We start from the raw sequence: 23,422 nt of genomic DNA on the forward strand, positions 1-23,422 counted from the left end.
TATATTATTTTGGCTTTTCCTTTTATCGACCAAGAAAAATCAAACCCGTATGTAGAAATTACTCTAGATAAGATTCTGAGAGTTCTAGAAAGCCATTCCCTCCTCAGTTGTTCTGTAACCACAAGAATAGAAAGCATGAGAGGCTCTATGGTCTGACTCCTCTCTCCAAATACCATGTGCAAAACAAGGATGGCCTATCCTTGGCACCACTTACCTTGATGAACCAAGACAAGGTGTTCATAGATACTTGGCATTATCTTAAGGATGTTGTTGTCACCAAGGCACATGGGGTGAATGCATTTGAGTACCCTACCAAAGACTAGAGATTCAATAGGGTTTTTAATAGGGATATGGATGAGAACTATACACTTATGATGGGGAGGATTCTGGAGACATATGAGGGTTTTAAGGATTTGGAGGAGCTGGTGGATGTAGGAGGTGGAGTTGGGTCTACTCTCAATCTTATAGTTCTAAGTACCCCGTATAAGGGGAGTGAATTTTGATAAACCTCATGTTTTGGCAGCTACTCCTTAGTTTCTAGGTGAGTGTTCTCCAATGGAATATTAGTTGACTACTAAATTCAGGCCCCAAACCCATGGTTTCTAGAGATCCAGGGACACCTGTAGGCAGTTAATGATTGCTTAGATTAATAGTGAAAAGAGATATGACATCTTTTAAGATAGGATTTTGGTTGGAATGTTCTTTCGCAGTAAAAGCCCTTTTGTGATGACTTTTTTGTTTCAGGGGTGACACATGTTGGGGGAGATATGTTCGACAATGTACCATCTAGTCGGGCTATTTTTATGAATGTATGAGACATCTTTTCATTTCCTAGATAGTAAATCTACTTGTTTAAATGGCTCATTAAGATTTTTGCCAACTATTTATTTAATTTTATTATGTTTATTCAACTTGTTCTTTTGTGGAAAAAAACATACTTAGCTATCCTAGTGATTCTTCTTCATAATTCTCTTCAGATGCAGTTTTGCAGGAAGTCTTCTATGAATCATGCAATTTTGGTTCATCTTTTCTTTATATTGTCTGAGATTTGATTGTGGTAATTTTTTTATGTTTCAGATCAAATTTTATGATCTATAGTTTGAATTCTAACACTTTTTTTTTCTTTTGCTTTTTGCTTCTTGATAATGGATTCTGAAATTTGACCCAACACTTAAGAAAAGCTCAGAATAAAATAGAAGAGTGGAAATTGTGTCTATGATTATACAATATTATTAGTAAACCCAGATCAGTTGAAGGAAGAGACTGGTCATAGTTCTTGCAATGGATTCCATTTTGCCAGTGGCTGCAGAGACCTCTTCCTATGCTGAGCAAACATTTCATGTAGATCTTTTCATGTTGGCATTAAACCCAATTGGAAAAGAGCATACAGAGGAGGAGTTCAAAGACCTTGCAAAAGCAACAAGATTTGCAGGAGGTGTGAAACCAATTTGTTGTGTTAATGATGGAGTCTGGGTTATTGAGTTCTAGAATTGATCTCATTATTTTGAAAACGCCACCATCAAAAGTGACTGTGTTATCCACTATGTATGTGGGCCATTAGGCATGAGTTGTGTGGTTGTTTGCTAATGGTAGTAGGTGAAATGGCACCACCTGATACCTAAATATTTATCTTCTTGCCTCCAAATGGTAATTAATACCGTAGTAGTTGAGCCTAATTGTCATATTGTATATTAAAATTAATTATAAGATATTATCAACATGGAAGGGGTTGAGTTTAATTAGTGTGTATGATAACAAGAAATATCATTATTTCCTTATAAATAGATTGTGCTAAAGTGTATTTGGTCTTTTAAAGAATACGGATCTTATTATTTATATAATTTGGTTGAATCTATAAAATTTATATAAGAAAGAAAAATATTTTTTTTGGTAGAAATATATTTTTGATTTAGAAGTAGCTTATGTAATTATAAAGATGGGAAATACATACTTAACACTTTTAAAAAAAAAAAATTCTATTTTTTCTCATAAGCATAACTTTAATTGTCACATTTGAATTGCTTTCTTCCATTCATTGTCAATGTTTCTACCATCAAATACTTACATCTCTCTCTCTCTCTCTCTCTCTCTCTCTCTCTCTCTCTCTCTCTCTCTCTCTCTCTCTCTCTCTCTCTCTCTCTCTCTCTCTCTCTCTCTCTCTCTCTCTCTCTCTCTCTCTCTCTCTCTCTCTCTCTCTCGTGCACACACATGAATCTAAGACCACATGTGAGTGTATGAGATATCCTCCAAGAGAACACATCACAATTCACAATTATTTTGAAACAACCTAAACCTACACCTATAGGTATTTTTAGACACTTACAACATATTGCCATATATTATTATTGAATCAACCCAGGGAATCAATTATTATGGATCCCCCAAATGTGCCTCAGACACCAAATTTGTCATTTTTAAACATGTTGTTATAGGAGAAAATAAAAAAACTTTTGTTGGTTTTCCGAGACAACATAAATGATGATGGTAGACTTATATAGGATGTCGATGCACTTATAAAAGATACCACAAAAATTGTAGAGGCATTATTTGTATTGTACAAGACTTCAATGTACTATGAGGGTGCCAATACCCTTGAGTAGACATGACCCTACCCATATAGATATGACCATGCAAAATCTACAACATAATTGCTCTTGTAAACATCCTTGACAAAGAAATATTACAGTGTAAAAATTTAAATGTGACCCCAATATTAATACCTTTGTCAATCCTATTGGATCCCAAAATTGTTGCTCCACCCCTTAGAACTAAAATCAACTCGTAAGGCTAAGGTTGTATTCTTCCAAGTGAAATCATCTCAGTAATAGATCATGGACAGTTAGAGGCCAACTCTACGAGAGTAGGTTATATCTCCTACATTTTGAATTCAACTTAGATTCATGAGGGTATTCCTAGAGTAACACCTTAATAGATATTAAATTTGAACAAAATGGACCATTACACTATAAAAAGAATCAAACTTAACTTGTTGACTTAGCCCCGAAGAATGTCATTGAACAAAAAATAGTTTGCTACCTCAATAACCCCTATATAGATCATAGGACTATGCAGGTGTAACCCACATAAAATGAATTCATTCTAGGCTTACGAAAGATGGTTTTGCTAGCTATATATTAGCAGGTTACATATTCATAGAAATTCCTAACCCTAAACTACTCGTTGGTTATTTCATCTGATTGCCTAAGGATTTCCTATGAAATGAAAATTTCAATCTTCAAACCCTTGGATTAGTGGCCAACGAATGAGATTTCGATTAGAGGATTGAGTAATATCCTACTCTTTAGGCTCTACTAAACCTAAGTGAGTATACCTTACAATATTCAAAGTTTCCATATAGATAATTTGCAAATATTGCATATATAGCAGATATATTCCAATGAAAATATACCAAGGCAATGATTAATTATCTTAGAATGTGGTTGCATTCTTGGTCTATCATCATCAACTTGACAATTGGGAATAAAACCTAAGCTAAAGGTAATCCTACAAAATAAATTTAAAAGAGATCTGCATAGTTGAGACATTTCTGAAATAAATTTGGAACAAAGATAGATTGGTGCTTGATTCCTAGGGCCATGGAGTCAAATAGCATATATATTTTATATCCAGAATTGATTTAAATCCAACCATCTAATCCTAGCACTTATGCATTATACAAATGTTAATTAGATATGCACCCACAATTCTAATCAATGATCACAAGACATATACTCATATTCACTACAATATCCTTAGAGATGAATTATCTTCTTAAAAGAAACTTATGAAATGCATTACACATTAACACAAAGAGAACAAAGACAAACCAATACATCCTTAACGTACTAGTTCATGTGAATAAGATGACAGAAGTTAGAGATAATCCTAAAGCATATTCTCATTAATTTTTCAAAATGATTGATACAATATAATAGATATAAACTTTTTTTGCAAATTGCATTCCATTACTAAAACAAAATTAGACTACATAAAAGCTACCCATCCAAATGTCTATCCTAGAACCTTTGCTAATGATCTTGATTTCTCATTTATAATACTAGAGAGCAACAAGCTTCCGATCAATTGGCATACTTGGCAAAATTTTATTTAAATCCATTTGTAACTAAATATATGCTAAAAGAATCTTTACATTTCTCATAAAGCACAAATATTTACTCCACATGCTAGAGGCAATTTGAAAACAAAATTGCAAAGCTCGATGATGCTGATTTCATCTAACCAACTTGATGACATGGGACATTCCAACTAAAATATTAGAATACAAAGAAAATAAAACATAACACGTAATATATTGAGAAGATTGACATATTTGAATGCACGTAGAGGATACCCCATTTTCCTCACTCTTCAATAAACAACCGTGGCCATTGGGGAGTGTAGTCTCTAAGTGCTCTCTCCTTCATTTTTTGCAGGTTACAAATATGTTCAGTTGTGACAAATGTTCAATATACTTTTGGTTAGCATATACACCATTGAGGCCATTGACATGCTTCATTCCAAATTCTAGTGAAAACATTTTCTTCAATTTAACAATTGTATTCTCAACAACTCTTTCATTTGATCATATCTATTTAATTGACATATCTCCATTTTCCACTCTTCTAGAATTTTCAAACTACTATCACTATCCTTAAGGAGTGAGGGGAAATGAGTGTCTTTCATTTGATCATATCTATTTAATTCTTTGATTGAAACTTGTTATTAAACTTTCCATGCACTTTTATCCATTTATCAACTTGTTTCGTTGCATATTCTGACTTCTCCTGAACAGGATCTTGTGTGACTTCCTCTTCTTTTTATTCTAGCCTTCCTTGTAACTTCTCATGCTCTTTAATGGCCTTGTATGTTCCAACAAAAGCAGTCCAAAATCTGTCAACATGTAGCAATAGTTTTTCAAATATGTCATTCATTAACTCTATGACAAGATTGGCGTTTAAAGCCTTCCACTATTGAACTATCCATTCGATTCTTTTCTCTAACTTTATTACTTCTAGTTTCCAATAAGACCTCTTTGAAGTAACCTGCATTAGTCTTTTCTCATGATCCGGTGCATTAGTTATTGGCAACGGAGTAGACCCATCTATCTATCTCCAAACTTCACATTTTCTTCTCACAAGTTCTCATTTTCTCTCTTATACAATGTGTTTTCTTTCACCAGTTTTTCAATATGAGCCTTCGTAAACTTTGTTGCATTAAGTGTCAGGTCTGCAGCCTCAACAAGGTTCATGTCTTCTAATATTGAGAGACCTACAGTGGATCCTCAATATTGAGAGACCTCTTACGTGGTAGATATAAGGCCCAAGTATACGAAGACTTATTATTAGGGTGAAATATTGATCCACTGTAGATCCTACCTGCAACTTCAACACTCAATTTAACTTTCATGTTCTAATTGCTCCTTAATTTGTCAAAACCTATGGCTGAGCTAATATCCCATCCAGGTAGGATTAGGACCCCTTCTTCTTACAATAATCTTCTTCCCTTTTCAGGGATGATCTCTTTCATTTCCTTATCTACTTCATCTTGTAATTCCTTAAACACTTGTGGATGCATTTCTGGGTTAATGTCCTTCAGTAGTTCTCTTATTTGTTTTCCTATATACTCAAGAATCATACATGATTGGAATTTAGGAGAATGTACAAAAGAGTCATCAAAAAAATGTTTGGCTAGCAAGATGTCTAACATCATGAGATAGTTGGTCAGAAGTTTCAAATAAGAACCTAGTTTCTATCTTCGTCTCATGGCTTGCTATGATTGCAAAAAGTGCACAAAATGGATTTGTTGAAAATTACTTATAAACTTTTAAGCAAATGCATTTGAGATATATAAAGTGAATCTCTATAACTTTTTCTTACTTTCTCCTTGTTTGTACCAAAACGAGAGATCTAGAATAGGTTATGACATATATCACAACTACATTGGTAGACATGCATGCATAATACGGAATCATAAACATGTCACTTTTACTATTAGTCTTTCTTTCCCCCTCTACCTATTGGGCTCTCTATTTCTCTACCTCTCTCAATATCTCTTTTTCTTCATCTCTCTTTGTCTTTCTCCATCTCTATTTGTGGCTTTCCTATCTCCCTATCTCTCTATCACTCTCCCTATCTCTCATTCTCTTTCCATATCCCTCTTTATCTCTTTACATCACCCTCTATCTATATCTCTTCCTCTCCCCCTCTATCTTACTCTCTCACCCTTTATCTCTAGACATATCTCCCTCTCTTTTACATCTATATCCCCCACCCCTCTCCTTATTCCTACATCTCTACACCTATATCTCTTTGCCTTTCTATCTTAAACTTTCTATATTTTTTCTTCCATCTCTCCCTCTATCTCTATCTTGGTATCTCTCCATCTCTCTCTACCACTATATCTCTTTACCTCTCTCTATGTGGCTTCCTATCTCTATCTTGATCTTTCTATCTCTCTCACATCGTCCCCCCCTCTCTCCCTCTATTTATATTTATCTCTTCCACCTCTATCTATCTACTTGTCCCCCCTCTCCCTATCTCTCCCCCTCCTTCTCTACATAGCTATATCCTTCTCCACCTCCATCTCCATCTCTATCTCCATCTTATCTCTAGCTTCCTCTCTACCTTCATCCCTTATTTCTATCTCCTTAACCCCCCTCTCTCTCTTCCCCCCTCTATATCTCCTTTCCATCCTTACCTATCCCTCTCTCTCCTTCACTCCTTATTGCAAATATAACATGATCCCATTAGTAATTGATCTTGATAATCTTCCTAATTTAAAGGCTCTATTTCATTCATGTTCATATCTGTGTAAGCATATGCATAGTTGAATGGGAGATATCGCTTCTCTATTAAGACTTTTGTTGCACAAAAGTCATCTATTAATTGACCACATGGACAATGAAAATATATGTAAAAAATATACTTTCTTCCTAATTGACTTTCCACACCTCTTCGACATCGCACACTAAAATGTGATTGCTACTTATTAAAAAGATTTTATTATGTATCTATATCTGATTAATTTAAAATGAGGTTAATATATCCATTACAGTGGCCACTATAATTAGTGAAACCTTATTTTAAAAAATTTATAAATTGAAAACTACGTTTTAACTTATAGATCCAATCGATGCGTCCATTACCCTTGTGGGTGTGACTGCTACAGCCTTATTTTAGAAATTTTCAAATAAATAACCGAGCTCGGAGCAAAATATTTGTTCACAATCCTCTAAGTTTATCTCCTTATTTTGTGGAGCGAAATTGCGAATCATTTTTTTTATAAATCCGGTCAAGTCGGGAATGGAGGCTCATTTATCAGGAAAAGAGAGGGTGATTTCGCAGAATGATTATGGACAGAGCTACCGAATTCGAAAGAGAACTTGTTATTGTTGTGGCAAGCTGGATCATTTAATATGGGATTGCCCAACCAAGAGAATGAAGAATGGTGCACAGTTCAAGCCCAAGAACCAACAAAATTACTATTTGGACCAGCGACCTGTAATGGGTATGATTCTTTTCTTCGTCCTCAATTGCTTTAAAACACCCTGAACTAGAACATTGTCGTTTTACAAAGCTTCGATGTAGCAATTAGCATGTTTTCTGCTTGAACAATAGGAGCCCGTTAATACTGTTGAAAGATGTCAAGCTTCTGCAATCCATAATGTTAGGTTTACATCTTCCTGATAAATTGGATACAAAAGTTTCCCGCCATAAAACTGGATACACAAGTATTAAACAATCTACAATCGCTACTACATATTTTGTGGCCAAACAGTAGGATCAAATTAGATCTAAGCATTGTCCATTAGCTTGTTAGGGTGTTGTTAGGGTGTTGGGTAACGGCTTAAATCATACACATGAAGCTTACACTTTTAGGCTGAAAAGTGTTAAACATTAAGAGTTGACTGACATTTTTTACGCTTAATACATTTCTAGACTTAAAAGTGTTAAACACTCAAAGTTGACTAATATTCTCTAGACTTCATATGTTGCTTAGTGTGTATGGTTTAAGACTGAATGGATGTTGGGGCGCTCTACCCTGAACTAAAAGCTCTCGTTCCTTAATTTGACATGGTACAATACTTTATTTGTGGCTTCTATTTAATATTGATATTAACTTGTTTTGTTATATGTAACCAGGTACACATGAAAATGGAGACATTGAAACTTTAGAATACATGAATGATGTAAACAATTGCAGTTGTCCAGAAGTGAATTTAGTTATAAATCAAAATGGCTTTGACTCCACTTTTGCAACAGTTTTACAAGAGAGAAGTAATTGGCTACCTGAGTTGAACTTGGGTCCAAACTTGGATGATGGATTATACATAGGTGAAATTTACGTCAAGAAATATGAAGATGATATTATTTCCCAAAACATTACTAGTGAGGAGCCTATTCATAAAAGTAGTTTGAATACTACTTCTCATTATTTAGGGCAACCAAATGCAGAGGCAGAAACCAAGAAAATTGAAGGTCAGTTTAGAGATTTACAAGAACCCAGGAGCTGTTGTGAATCGGATTATACTACCAACACTTTGCTAGAAGATGGTGCAATGACTGAAAGTCCCATTAGTATTGGATCTTCGATTTATGTCGATGGACTAGAAAATGTTGATGCCATGCTTGCATTGGAGGAAAATCCATCCTTTGAATTAGATTCAAGTTGGGAAAATATTGTACTTGAAGATGGTGCAATGATTGAAAGTCCCACTAAGATTGGATCTCCAATTGATGTCCATGACTTAGACAATGTTGATGTTGGACATATTTTGGTGGGCAAAAATCCATGTTTGGAATCAGATTCAACTTGGGAACATATTGACCTCAATGAAGAAGATAATATTTAATTCTTTGAATAAAAATTGTTTGCATATTTCTTACATTAGATTCATAGTCGATCAAAGTGTCTCTATCTCTTTTCATACCTTTCATCAAAAGAAACTCATTCGTTTGTGTCTTAATTAAAAGCAATAAGTACATCAAATTTTCTTCCTCTAATTAGATGAAGAAGTCATGTTGTGTTCATGTTTGGCCAACATATTCTATTTAATTATTAGTAAATATATATCAAATATATGTAGATTTTTTGAAAAACATAGAGTGTATTAGAGGAGAGAATCCTCTCCAAGGTTATATTTTTTAAATCATAAAAAATTTAAATTAAAATTGATATCTTATGAAAACTATAACGTTTTGATTAAGTTTGACTTTAAAAATTATTAAAAAAATCATTGAATTTTTTTTCTTTTTTTTCATGCACAAGATTTCAAGTAATCTATGAGGAGAAAAATGATTTTTTTTTGGTGATGTCCCATCCAACTCATTGTTTTCTAAAATTGTAGAAAAAAAAGATAAATCCAACTATTTTTAAATGTATCTTATAAAATACATATGAAATTCGTTTACATCATTTTAAAATTCAAATAATAAATGTCCACATTTAGGTGTTTGAACTTGAAAATTTGTATGTGTATTGATTATAAAAGTGTGATACATATGTGTTGTATTTCTATTTCTACCCATTATTCCTTTTCCATATCTTAAATAATCTTTTATTAATGTATTTTACCATCACAAATGATAGTATTGATTTGATGTTTCCTTTATGTATTGATTTGACCTTTCCTTTATCTCTTTACTAAAGTCTTGACATTGGAACCAACAATGTTGGAAACAATAGGTATTGGTCAAGGATATGGGCTTGAGTCTCTTGAAAAAATTTGTTAAAAAGCATTGAGACAAGAAGATATAAGTAAAATTGATAATTTGTGAATATTCACATGAACATTACATCATATAATACATTATACATGGAGTTAGGTCAACTTGCAGTATTGTATATTCCTCACATCCTAAATTGTATATGTAAAATAGTGATATAATTTTCACTTATATCTCAATGTTCTTTCTAATAAGGCCAAGACACATTTTAAACAACAAGCCAATAATCCATTTAAACCTACAACTTTTACAAATTAGTTTTGCTTTTTGTTTTGAGCTAAATTGAGAAGGACACTTCACCGTCACCAAATAATTTACAATATCTACCAAGGTGTTTGGATAGAAATGGGAAAGAAATGCTCATCTATAAATGTATCCTTGATTGGTTCATCATTACCTTACAGAATCATTCTTGATATAAAATCAGCTATGACATTATCTTTTCCTAGTTTATCAACAATGGCTATGACAAATTCTTGAAGTATTAGTAGCCATTTAATAATGTGTTCTCCTATTACAACCTTGTTCATTAGATACCTGATAGTTGCATGGTGTGTATTGACAAAAAAAATTTAACCAATATAATGTAATGTCTAAATTTATTAATTGCATAAAACAATTGCCAATAATTATTTTTCAAGTGTGGTGTAGTTCATTTTAGCTGGATTGAGATTCTTATTGATGTAGTAGATTTCATGCATTGCTCTAGACCCATCCTTTTGACCAAGGACAATTTCAATTGTTGGATTGGCTGCATCAACATGAATATGAAATGGTTGTTGCCACATTGATACATTTATAACAAGAGAAATTGTCAAGGCTTATTTAATGGCTTCAAAAGACTCTTGATAGTCTTTTGTCCAAGTGAATTTTGTATCTTTCTTTAAATAAATCTACTATAATAACCTGCATGGCCCAAAAAACTCCTTATATTAGTTTTATTCTAGGGTATTGGGATTCATTCAATAACTTCTACCTTTATAGAGTCTACCGTGACTCCTTGAGAGATGTGATGACCCAAGATGATGCCCTCCACCATCATTAATAAAATATTTCATGATTCAAGGATAATTTGCGGTCTTTACATATCTTCAATATTTGGTTTAGACAACTCAATGCCTCTTCATAAGCTTTCCCATAGATAGTGAAATCATCCACGTACACTTCCCCACATGTTGTCGAGTCTAGAAAAATGGCTAGGATACCTTGTTGAAAAGTAGCAAGTTCATTATAGAGTCCAAAGAGTAGTGGGTAGTCCGACCAGACTACACCCGGGCTACATGGCGCTTGTGTGGCGCTAAAATGGTGTCGGGAGTCCGACCGAACTATCGGTTATATAAACTGATATTTTCCCCACTGACCCCCATTTGCACCCTAACGAGCTTTGGGAGTTTGGCCGAACTCACAAGGAGCTTATTTTCAGCCCACATTTTTCTAGGAAGGTTCATTTTTTTCCTTGTTTTTTGGTTTTGTATTTGTAATTTAAAAAATTAATATATTTATTGCTATAATTATATTTATTGAATAGTTTATCAAATTTTTTAAAAATTTTAGAAGGAAAACATTAGAAAAATGTAAAAAAAAATTAAACCTAGAAAAATGTGAAAACCAACACTATGAAACTATTAAAAAAATATGCACATATACCTATTAAATAATTTTTAAAAAAATCATTTTCTCATTACCCTTACATATATACCATAAAAAAATATAATTAATACACTACACATAAAAAATAAATCCTCGTACTCATACAAAGACATAGACACATACACCTACACCCACACCCACACAAAGACTCATGTGCACATACACACAAATACACATACAGACGTATACACATGCATACATAAATGTACATGTGTGTGCATGGGTATGTGCGGGTATGTTTGTGTATATGTATGTATGTATGTGTATGTGTATGTGTATGTGTATGTGTATGTGTATGTGTATGTGTATGTGTATGTGTATGTGTATGTGTATGTGTATGTGTGTGTATGTATGCATGCATGTGTATGTGTAAGTGTGTATGGGTGTATGTGTGTATGTGAGTGTATGTATGTGTGTATACACAAACACATACATACACATACACACACACACATGCATACATACATACATACATACATACATACATACATACATACATCGACATACATATATACAGACATACATAGATTCATACACACATGTGCACACACATACATGTACATACACATACACACATACATACATAAATACACACATTCATATATAAACACACATACATATATATATACACATACATACATACACACACACATACACACACATACATACATACACACTTACACATACACATGCATGCATGTGTATACATACACATACACACATGCATGCACATGTACACACACATACACATATACATATACGCGTGTATGTGTGTGTGTACATGTACATGTATGTGTATGTATGCATACATGCATGCACGTATGTGTATGTGTGTATGTGGGTGTATGTGTGTGTGTACATGTATATGTATGTACATGTGTATTTATGTCTGTATGTATGTATGTAGGTACAGTATGTGTGTATGCACATGGATGTGTGTATGTGTATATATATGTGTGTGTATCATGTACATGTATTTAATTTTAATGTTTCTTTAAACTAATTTGTATATGTGTATGTGTATGTGTATGTGTATGTGTATGTGTATGTGTATGTGTCTATACACATGTATTTAATTTTAATGTTTCTTTAAAGTAATTTGTATCAAATGTTTCAATTACTTCGAATTGTACTTTAAATTACAATTATATATCATTTTGAAATATGTTTGACTTAGTTTAAAATAGTTTTCAAAATTAGTTTGAATTGTTTAAAATAGTTTTGAATAATTATTTTTCAAATTCTTCGCTTTTATAATTATGTACATACAGATATTTTTCACATGGCCGATCAAGCATCAGATGGTAGAGTTCATCACAAGGGCACTAACCAAACATCTAGATAGTCTAGTCGAATGTTGTCTAGTGATAGTGATGTCAGGGCTTGACTTTTTTCCAAAAACACTTAGGCCCTATAGTGTGCACTAGACCATCTTACATCCAAATTAGATTTTTCCACAAGCCGACCTAATAAGGAAAGGGAAAAGATTATTCGAGATGAGTTTCTACATATGATTGACACTATTCAAACATATAATTCTTACAGTAAAATGAGAAGTCATGAGGAGGGATGTATCTTCTACATAGGTCCATACTATGTTCCCCCATTATCAAAGTCTGAGACAACGTAATATTAGAGGATATTTAGTTACCAGATGCACTGATCCAGTTGTGGCACCATTCATATATCCTAGATGGTTGGGAACTCATCATATGTGGCCACAAAAGGATGAGTTGCCACTTTATTTTTGCAAACAATTGTTTGCAGAGTTTCATATGGGCTTAGACATTGATTATACATCTATACCAGTGAATGCTGGGTAGGGGAGACAGAGGCTCAATGATAAATTTAGACTATTTGATGTACCAGTGCTCGTTAATAAATGAGAATTAGTTGGTCCAAACCTTTTGGTTCTACCAAAATGTTTGGAGTTATCACAAGCATCAGATGCAACAACTGATAATGCTAGGTGACATATCTACTCTAGCATTGCACAAATTGCCACTCAGGTTGACTAGATGACATCTGATCATGTAGGTAGATATTTGTTGTGATCGCAAGGAACAATTCCACAAGCTATATATGGGACTTCTAGTAGTGGTGTTGATCCTTATGCCCATGTAGATATACCATCTCCACTTGATGCTGCATGGTAGACAGAGGTTGATCCTTTGTAGCGGATGAGTGCATTATTGTTTAAATATTTATTGGATTCATACACACTTATTTCTTTGATTCTTAAGATCCCAGTTGAGGATGTACCAACACGGGTGAGACAACATATAAACGGAGGTGGATCTAGGAGCCATGGTGGTAGAGAATCTCACGATGATATGGGGAGAGATGAGGGAATTCAAATGCATCCTACAACCCCTCCAACACATACATCACTTGATCCCACACCTCCTCCTTAGCCTACACCAAGCAATCCAACACTCGAGCCACCACGACCTACATTGCTACCACCTATTAATTTTATAGCTCCTGCTTGTGCTCATGGTCACTATACTAGTCTGCTTATTGACAGTTTAGAGGATACATTGTTGGATATAGACACTAACCACGTGTCCTTCCATTCATTTGAGATCAACAGGAACAAGAGAGCCTTCAAGCCTTGTGAGGTATACTTTTTTTTCTTTGTAAGGTCATATTATTTATTTGATTTTAAATAGTCAATTTCAACCTGAAAATTATTAACACAATTTGAATTTTGAATTATATATAGTGTCCTATTACATTGGAGACATTAGTAGATTTGTAGCCACCTTCTGCTCCTGCACATTGTCATAGTCAGGTACACATTTGAGTTCTTCATCTTGGATACGTGTGGCCCATGCACACTCTGGTGGTGCAGATGATGGAACAGACCAGGTAAAATTTGCATGTACTTATGTTGAAGTAAAATTTGCATACTTATAGTTAGATAATATTTGCATGTTCTGATATATACATGTTATTGCAAGTGTACTTTCTTTTGTAGGGACAATATTCAGGGCATGGGTTAGTGGAGGGTCGACCGACTTAGTTTATACATTATCATTATTTGATGAGATTATATGTACAATGCATGTAAAAAAAATTACATATATGTATCTCACACTTGTTTCATGAGATTATATACATATCGGATACTTGTGCATGTTTTTTTATGTATCTAACACTTGTATATATCAGACACACTTGTTTGATGAGATTAGTTGTTTGTTTATTACACATGTCTATGTGTCTATGCTATATTTTTATAATTAGTTCAAGCAGAATTTATCACGTTATTTTGAATGATAAATCTTGATATTTAGCTTGTTGAATTATTAATTGTTGATTTGATTTAGTTAGTTGAATTGTTGATTTAATTATTAAATTAATCAAATCAATTTAAATCAAAAAGTGATTCAAATCAATTAATCAAATCAATTCAATTCCATGAATCAATCAAATTAATTCAAATCAATTCAAGTCAAAAATTGATTCAAATCAATTAATCAAATCAAAACAATTCAAATAAAAAAGTGATTCAAATCAAATCAATTCAATTCAATGAATTAATCAAATTAATTCAAATCAATTAATCAGATCAATTCAAACCAATGAATTATTAAATTAATTAGTTAGTTGAATTGTTAATTGTTGATTTGATTTAGTTAGTTGAATTGTTGATTTAATTATTATATTAATCAAATCAATTCAATTCAAAAACTGATTCAAATCAATTAATCAAATCAATTCAATTCAATTCAATGAATTAATCAAATTAATTCAAATCAATTAATCAAATTAATTCAAATCAATTAATCAAATTAATTCACCGAATTAATCAAATTAATTCAAATCAATTAATCAAATAAAATCAATTCAGCTCGAATGAATTAATCAAATTAATTCAAATCAATTAATCAAATGAATTCATTGAATTAATCAAATCAATTCAATTCAATGAATTAATCGAAGTAATTAATCAAATCAATTCAAACCAATTCAATGAATTAATCAAACTAATTCAAATCAATTCAAACCAATTCAATGAATTAGTCAAACTAATTCAAATCAATTAATCAAATCAATTCAACAAATTAATCAAATTAATTCAAATCAATTCAAACCAATTCAAAGAAATGATCAAACTAATTGAAATCAATTAATCAAATCAATTCAATGAATTAATCAAATTAATCAAACTAATTCAAATCAATTAATCAGTCCAATGAATTAATGCAATGAGTTAATCAATCCAATTAATTAACCAATCCAATGAATGAATCAATTAATTAAGCGATTCAAATCAATCCAATGAATTAATTAAAATGATTCAATTAAGTGATTCAAATACGTCCAATGATTTAATCAAATCAAATCAAATTATTTAATCAAATTAAATCAAATTATTTAATCAAATCAAATCAAATCAATTAATTAATTCAATTCAACTAAGTGATTGAAATCAATATAAGATAGCATGCAACAAATTAACTCAAATTGTGCAAATTTTGATTTCAAAGCAGTTGCAACAAATAAACTCAAATGTACATGTGTATATATGTTGCAAAAAATAACTCAAATGTACATGTTTGTACATATGTATAGCGATCCAAAAAAGAGCTTGAACATACATACGTACATATGTATGATGATCTAAAAAAATAGCACATACATATATATGCATCTATATACATGTATGTATACATATATATGCATGTATGGACATGTATCATGGTCAAAAAAATACACGAGTTCACTTTTTCTAATAAATTAAGTGAGCTCATGGTACATAAAATCTGGATCCTCTCTATCTTTTACTATCTCTAATATCCTTTCATGATCTTCGATAGGCAACCTCTACTTTTGGGGGACACAAACTATTTTTTGTAAAGTTTCAAAATGTAATCTTGTTGCTATAACTAAATGACTATAATGCAAAACATTTTGGTCAGGCATATATTTAGTAAATGTAACACCATTGTTATCTATCTTCGTTTGTTGATAATAAGTACCTTCAACAATGATTGATCCAATGGGATATTGTTCCCCATAAACATCTTCCACTGATTCTAACAATTTACATTTTGGTTTTATGCATCATGGTAGGTAATAGTCAACCAACTTCTACATTGTTAGGATGTGCAAGCACAAGAAAAATATCACCTGTACATGGCAAAATACAAACAATTAAATTATAAAGTATATGGTGGAATGTAAAAATAATTCACATTTAATTAAAATTTAAACAAAGTACATGAAAAAGTGTAAGTATATTAAAATAAAATGCAAGTGTACCTAGCACAACTAAATCAGAAACATGTTCATAATCAATTGAATATATAGGATCATGAATATCTACAATGTCACTATCTTCAAAAGGAGGCATTGTGACAAAATGTTTCATCTTCCATTCTAAAACAAATCCATCTCCAATGTTCTGACATTGTTGAATATTTCCATTGTTTTCAATGCAATCAATACAAAAACATGATTTTTATCTAACCTGAATCACAAGAGGTTTGCTATTTCCTTTAGTCATCACTTGATGCAAACTTCTAATTCCATTAATTGTTTGGCAATTATGATCGATCAATATAGTTAACTTCCCAAAAATTACATTTTTTTTATGTTGTGTCACATGCACCAAAATTATTTTTGCACCATTCTAATATCTCACTTCACACAAGCTCCTGCTCCATCATGCTCTCCTTTTCCATGTCCACTCTAAAAAAAATTCCACAAAAACTTTAGACCATATTTAGCATGTTGTTGTTGTTAGACAACACAAATAACCGTAGGACAACTGATAGGGGGGGCGAATCAGTTGTCAATAGATTATAGAACTTTAAGCATTGAAACCTTATTACTAGAATAAATGAATTGAATAACAGAACAATAGATATAATAGTTAAGCATAAATATAAACCACATAATATTTACCAACCATCCACAAAAGATAACATCGAGAATGCCATAGGACATACAACATCCTCGTTGGACGTTTTGTTGACCAGCGTCGGAATTTTGAGGGCACCCAGGACTCTTCCGACGACGGCCATGACCGCTCATCCAGCAAGAGAATATTGTCGGGCATACAACATCCTCATCAGATGTTTCCTGGGTGGACATCAAAATTTCGATGATACCTCGGACTCTTTCGATGGTAGCCATTATCGCTCATTCTGCAAGAGAATTTCGTCGGGCATACAACATCCTCGTTGGATGTTTCCTAGGTGGATGTCGGAATTTTGACACCCGTCTGACGAGAGAATGCCATAGGATATACAACATCCTCGTCAGATGTTTCATTGACTAGTGTCAGAATTCGCACATGATAACCTCTTGCTGGGTGTAGCGAAGATCAAGGAAGAAATTCAGCTGAAAATGCTCCTGGAATCCTTTGGGAAGGCCTTAGGCCAAATTATCAACAAAGAAAAATAAAAATAAAAATTCTTCTCCACCCCTACCCCGTTAGAGGTTAAGATCCAAATTATTTTGAACTATAAAACATGCATTCTTCCCTGTATTCATCTGGGCATCCCAATTGACAGAGGATTGAGGAACTCAAAACTTTGGGATCCTCTGAAGTTAAAGATGGATCAGAATATTAACTCCTACAAAGGGAATTGGCTCTCATGGGCTGGTGGGCTAGTAATGCTCCAAGCAATTATTTCTGCTCTACCCATCTACCTTTTATCCATTTTATCCCTCACTGCTAGTGCAAATTCCTTCACCATTAAAAGATGAGAAAGTTCTTCTGGCAAAAGACTAAAGAAAAACATAAAATTTCTCTAATTGCATGGGATAAAATCATCAAACCCAAGTCCATGGGGGGTCTAGGAATAAAAAATCTCCACTTGCAAAACAAAGCCTTGGGAGCTAAACTAGTTTGGAAGTTCATTAAAGACCAGAAAGCAATATGGGTAAGGATAATGGCGACAAAATACCTTATAGATGGGGATCCTCAAAATCTTCTATGATCTAATTCTCATCCAAAGGGATCTAGGACCTGGAATTTCATTGTGACATGCAAAAATTTAATTGCAAACTCTTTATCTTGGGATATCCATGATGGATCCTCTAGCCTTTTCTTGGAAGACTCATGGGGATGATATCCAAGCATTTACATCTCTCTCAATTTCCCAACAACTAAGCATTAGCTTCAACAACATTGGGGATCTCGAGTTAGTGATTATTTAGTTTTGAACAGGGCTACTAGAATGCAAGGATGGAGCTAGAAGCAATTGGAGGGATTGCCTATTCCTACTGTTGAAATCAACCAGCTATCAGACCTCATTAGAGAAAGAAATATTAATCCTAGAAGAGGGAAAGATTCTCTTATATAGGCTTGTTCTAAAACAGGACAATATAATGGTAAAGATGGCTACAGGGTTCTTGCAAACTTTGGGAATCAAGAGGAACAAGATATTCCACTAAAACTATTTTGGAGCAACAAGATTATCCCAAAAGAAGGAATCTTTGAATGGTTGGCTTTCAAAAAGAGGATCCTCATAGCAGAAAGGTTCACTAAAATGGGCTTTGAAGGGCCCTCAAGATGCATTTTGTGCAAAGCTCAAGCAGAAAGACTGGATTTTGCACGAGTGGAGTGATGATCATTGTATAAAGCTTCTGAAGAATTGTCACAAGGCCTTCCCAGAGAATGGAAAAGTGAATGTAGTGGATTCCATTTTGCTAGTGGCTGCAGAGACCTCTTCCTATGCCAAGCAAACATTTCATGTTGATCTTTTCATGTTGGCATTCAACCCAATTGGAAAAGAGCGTACAAAGGAGGAGTTAAAAGACCTTGCAAAAGGAACAAGATTTGTAGGAGGTGTGAAGCCAATTTGTTGCATTAATGGAGTCTGGGTTATTGAGTTCTAGAAATGATCTCATTATTTCTAAAACACCCCCACCAAAAGTGACTGTGTTATCCACTATGTATGTGGGCCATTAGGCATGAGTTATGTGGTTGTTTGCTAATGGTAGTAGGTGAAATGGCCCCACCTGATACCTAAAGATTTATCTTCTTGCTTCCAGAAGGTAATTAATACCGAAGTAGTTGAGCCTAATTGGCATATTGTATATTGCAATTAATTATAAGATATTATCAACATGGAAAGGGTTGAGTTTAATTAGTGTGTATGATAACATGCAATATCATTATTTTCTTATAAATAGATTGTCCTAAAGTGTATTTGGTCTTTTTAAGAATAGGGATCTTATTATTTATATAATTTGGTTGAATCTATTAAATTTATATTAAAAAAAAAAAAAAATTGGTAGAAATTTCTCTTTAATTTAGAAGTAGATATGTAATTATAAAGATGGAAAATACATACTTAACACTTTTAAATTTTAAATTTTAAATTTTTCACATTTTTTCTCAATAAGCATAACTTTAATTGTTTTTAATAAACATAGAGTGTGAATCATCTCCAATTTGTCTCCTCCCATTTGAACATGAACCTTGTCACATTTGAATTTCTTCCATTCACCATCAATGTTTCTACCATCAAATACTCTCTCTCTCTCTCTCTCTCTCTCTCTCTCGCTCTCTCTCTCATGCACACACATGAATCTAAGGCCACATGTGAGCATATGATATATCCTCCAAGACAACACATCACAATTCACCATTGTTTTAAAACAACCTACACCTACACCTATAGGTATTTTTAGAGACTTACAACATATTGCCATATATTATTGTTGAATCAACCCAAGGAATTGATTACTATAGATCCCCCAAATGTGCCTTAGGCACCAAATTCGACATTTTTAAACATGTTGGTATAGGAGTAAATAAAAAAACTTTTGTTAGTTTTTCGAGACAACATAAATGATGATGCTAGACTTATATAGGATATTGGTGGACTTATAAAAGATACCACAAAACTTGTAAAGACATTATTTGTATTGTACAAGACTCCAATGTACTATGAGGGTGCTAGTAACCTTAGTAGACATGACCCTATCTATTAGATAGGTCTCTTACTAACATCCTTGACAAAAAATATTACAATGTAAAAATTTAAATGTGACCCCAATATTAATACCTTTGTCCATCCTATTGGATCCCAAAATTGTTGCTCCACTTCTTAGAACTAAAATCAACTCGTAAAGCTAGGGTTGTATTCATGCAAGTGAAATCATCTCGTCAACAGATCATGGAGGGTTAGAGGCGTATCGAGCCTCCAGTCACTGACCAAAATTCTCTCGGATTGTGAGATGGGCGGCAAGAAGACTGCCATTCCCTCAAACCTGAGCAGAGGAGCGAGGAAGAAACACCTTGGTGGAGGCAGATATGGTATGTGAGCCATATCGAGATATTAAGTGGCCCGACGATGCACAACTTAGAGAAGCATTACGGGTTTTTGAGTTGCTAGGTCCACGATCATGGTATACAGAGAGGCATCCCTTTGATAAGGTTTGACGCCAGCTTGGGCAGGAGCAGACAAAATGGAGGTGGTGTGATGATAGAAAATGGTCAACCCGTGTGCAGGGTTTGTCAAGAGCTCCAGAATGGAGGAGACATAAGGATGGTAGGCGTGATGTAGACTTTGGAGACGAGGCACAGAATCAGGTTGTTTCACTCATGGAAACTGAAGAGGCAAAACCAGATTCGGAGTTTGGAGAAGTAAAAGGAGTTGAGAAGGTGAGTGAATTTACGGTATTGAATGGCACATTAGGAGACAATGAAATCTGTCATTTTTTGGTGAGTCGGGGCATAAGCAATATTTATGTCCGACAAGGAAAATTCACCACGCTGATACTCACTATAGTGGTAATGGTGTTCGCCTTCCCCCCGAGAGCGGCGATGAAAATGATACTAGCTGTGTTGAATGCCTCGTTCCTATAGATAATGAATTTTGTCTGGTACCCGATGATATTCCCATTAAACTCACTCCCGGTAACATGGAGCTTACCCTTATCGCGCCGAACCTTGAGAAGCTCGTATCCCTTCTCAGACAGAGGCCTTACAAAGAAGAAGGTGAATCGGAAATGAGGAACTCAGGGGACTTATACAGGTGGAAAGATCTCCTAGAAAATATACAGTTGCAATGAGGAACTCAGGGAACTTATACAGAATGCTCGAACCCAGCAATTCCAACTCCTCCATGTCGGTGGTGACCCATCGGAAGAACGTGGCGATATTGATATCGAAGAGTGGCAACGACAGTGTAGAGTTCTCTCTCATGGAATACATCGTGACAGACTCTTATGGAAATGGCTACGATGGCTTGCAGAGTGCTAGTGAAACCATAAGCGCTCTCTCTGATCTTCTGATTATTGATGAAGCTTTTAAAAATTCTCCGATAGGAAATGGAGGCAAAGGCCAGATTCAGCGTGGTGACAATGTGGAAGTCTGTGCTAACGTGGAAACGGAGGGAATGATGGAGCCTGCAAAGCCGTTACAATATGATTGCAATAGGCATGAGAAATCTGAGAGCGAATCATACTTCTGGGCCCTGGCACACCTAACGGCTGGGGAAGATGTAACCGATTTTGGCAGCTTGGTACTAGAAACTGTCGGTGGTCTCACATACGATCTCACATACGGCGACTTGCTCATGATATTCGCCCAGCATGGGCTACTCGCGGTATTTGCCCAGAAGGGCGTTATGGATTGTAGCAATAACCGCCGTAAGAATGCACTCGATGGCATCCTGTGGAGATAACATTGAGCTCACCAAATCTATCTTAGTGTATCATATAGAAAGCTCTGTCAATGTGCCTCAGAATCTACTACTGCCACCATTATCAACGAGGAAGAATGGCTTGTGGCTATGGAGCTAGGCTTCTTCACCTACCTCCCTGTGGCCATCAACGATGTAATAGAGCTTGTTGCGCTACAGATCATGGCCAATGCAGGTGATGGCCTTCAAGTTTCCCCTGCTCACATTGTGTCCCAAATTCCAAATGTAACAAACCCAGATGCATCAATTACTCTAGATATGATTCTGAGAGTTCTAGCAAGTCATTCCCTCCTCAGTTGTTCTGTAAGCACATACAAGAATGGAAAGCCTAAGAGGCTCTATGGTCTGACTCCTCTCTACAAATACCTTGTGCAGAACAAGGATGGCTTGTCCTTGGCACAACTGGCCTTGATGAACCAGGACAAGGTGTTCATAGACACTTGGCATTATCTTAAGGATGCTATTCTTGAAGGGAGCCAACCATTCACCAAGGTACATGGGGTGAATACATTTGATTACCTTGCCAAAGAGCATACAGAGGAGGAGTTCAAAGACCCTTCAAAAGCAATAGTATTTGCAGGAGGTGTGAAGCCAATTTGTTGTGTTAATGGAGTCTGGGTTATTGAGTTCCAGAAATGATCTCATTTTTTCCAAAACGCCCCCATCAAAAGTGACTGTGTTATCCACTATGTATGTGGGCCATTAGGCATGAGTTGTGTGGTTGTTTGCTAAAGGTAGTAGGTGAAATGGCCCCACCTGATACCAAGATTTATCTTCTTGCTTCCAAAGGGTAATTAATACCGAAAATATTATTTACTGAAGTAGTTGAGCCTAATTGGCATATTGTATATTGCAATTAATTATAAGATATTATTAACATGGAAGGGGCTGAGTTTAATTAGTGTGTATGATAATGGGCAATATCATTATTTTCTTATAAATAGATTGTGTTGAAGTTTATTTGGTCTTTATAAGAATAGGGACCTTATTATTTATATAATTTGGTTGAATCTATAAAATTTATATAAGAAATATATATATAAATTTTTTGGTAGAAATTTATTTTTAATTTATAAGTAGCTTATGCAATTATAACGATGGAATATACATATCTAATATTTTTTATTTTATTTTTTTTGACATTTTTTCTCAATAAGCATAAATTTAATTGGTTTTAATGAACATATAGTGTGAATCATCTCCAATTTGTCTCCTCCCATTTGAACTCACATTTGAATTGAAAAATTCCATTCACCGGCAATGTTTCTACCATCAAATACCTCTCTCTCTCTCTCTCTCTCTCTCTCTCTCTCTCTCTCTCTCTCTCTCTCTCTCTCTCTCTCTCTCTCTCTCTCTCTCTCTCTTCTTATGGAC

General features: G+C 34.2%; 1 protein-coding gene and 1 pseudogene across 1 annotated transcript; both read left to right on the top strand.

Annotated features, from left to right (window-relative positions):
• The window catches only part of LOC131860335 (caffeic acid 3-O-methyltransferase-like), a 41,227-nt pseudogene extending 21,995 nt beyond the window's left edge, over positions 1–19,232 (top strand).
• A 2,906-nt stretch (positions 19,233–22,138) lies between these two features.
• LOC131860336 (caffeic acid 3-O-methyltransferase-like) lies at positions 22,139–22,687 on the top strand. The gene has a single exon (XM_059214734.1). It carries the CDS (start codon positions 22,139–22,141, stop codon positions 22,685–22,687), a length of 549 nt encoding a protein of 182 aa, XP_059070717.1.
• The last annotated feature ends 735 nt before the right edge of the window (positions 22,688–23,422 follow it).

This window comes from Cryptomeria japonica, chromosome 11 (assembly GCF_030272615.1).
Source record: "Cryptomeria japonica chromosome 11, Sugi_1.0, whole genome shotgun sequence".
In the NCBI taxonomy this organism is placed as follows: Eukaryota; Viridiplantae; Streptophyta; class Pinopsida; order Cupressales; family Cupressaceae; genus Cryptomeria; species Cryptomeria japonica.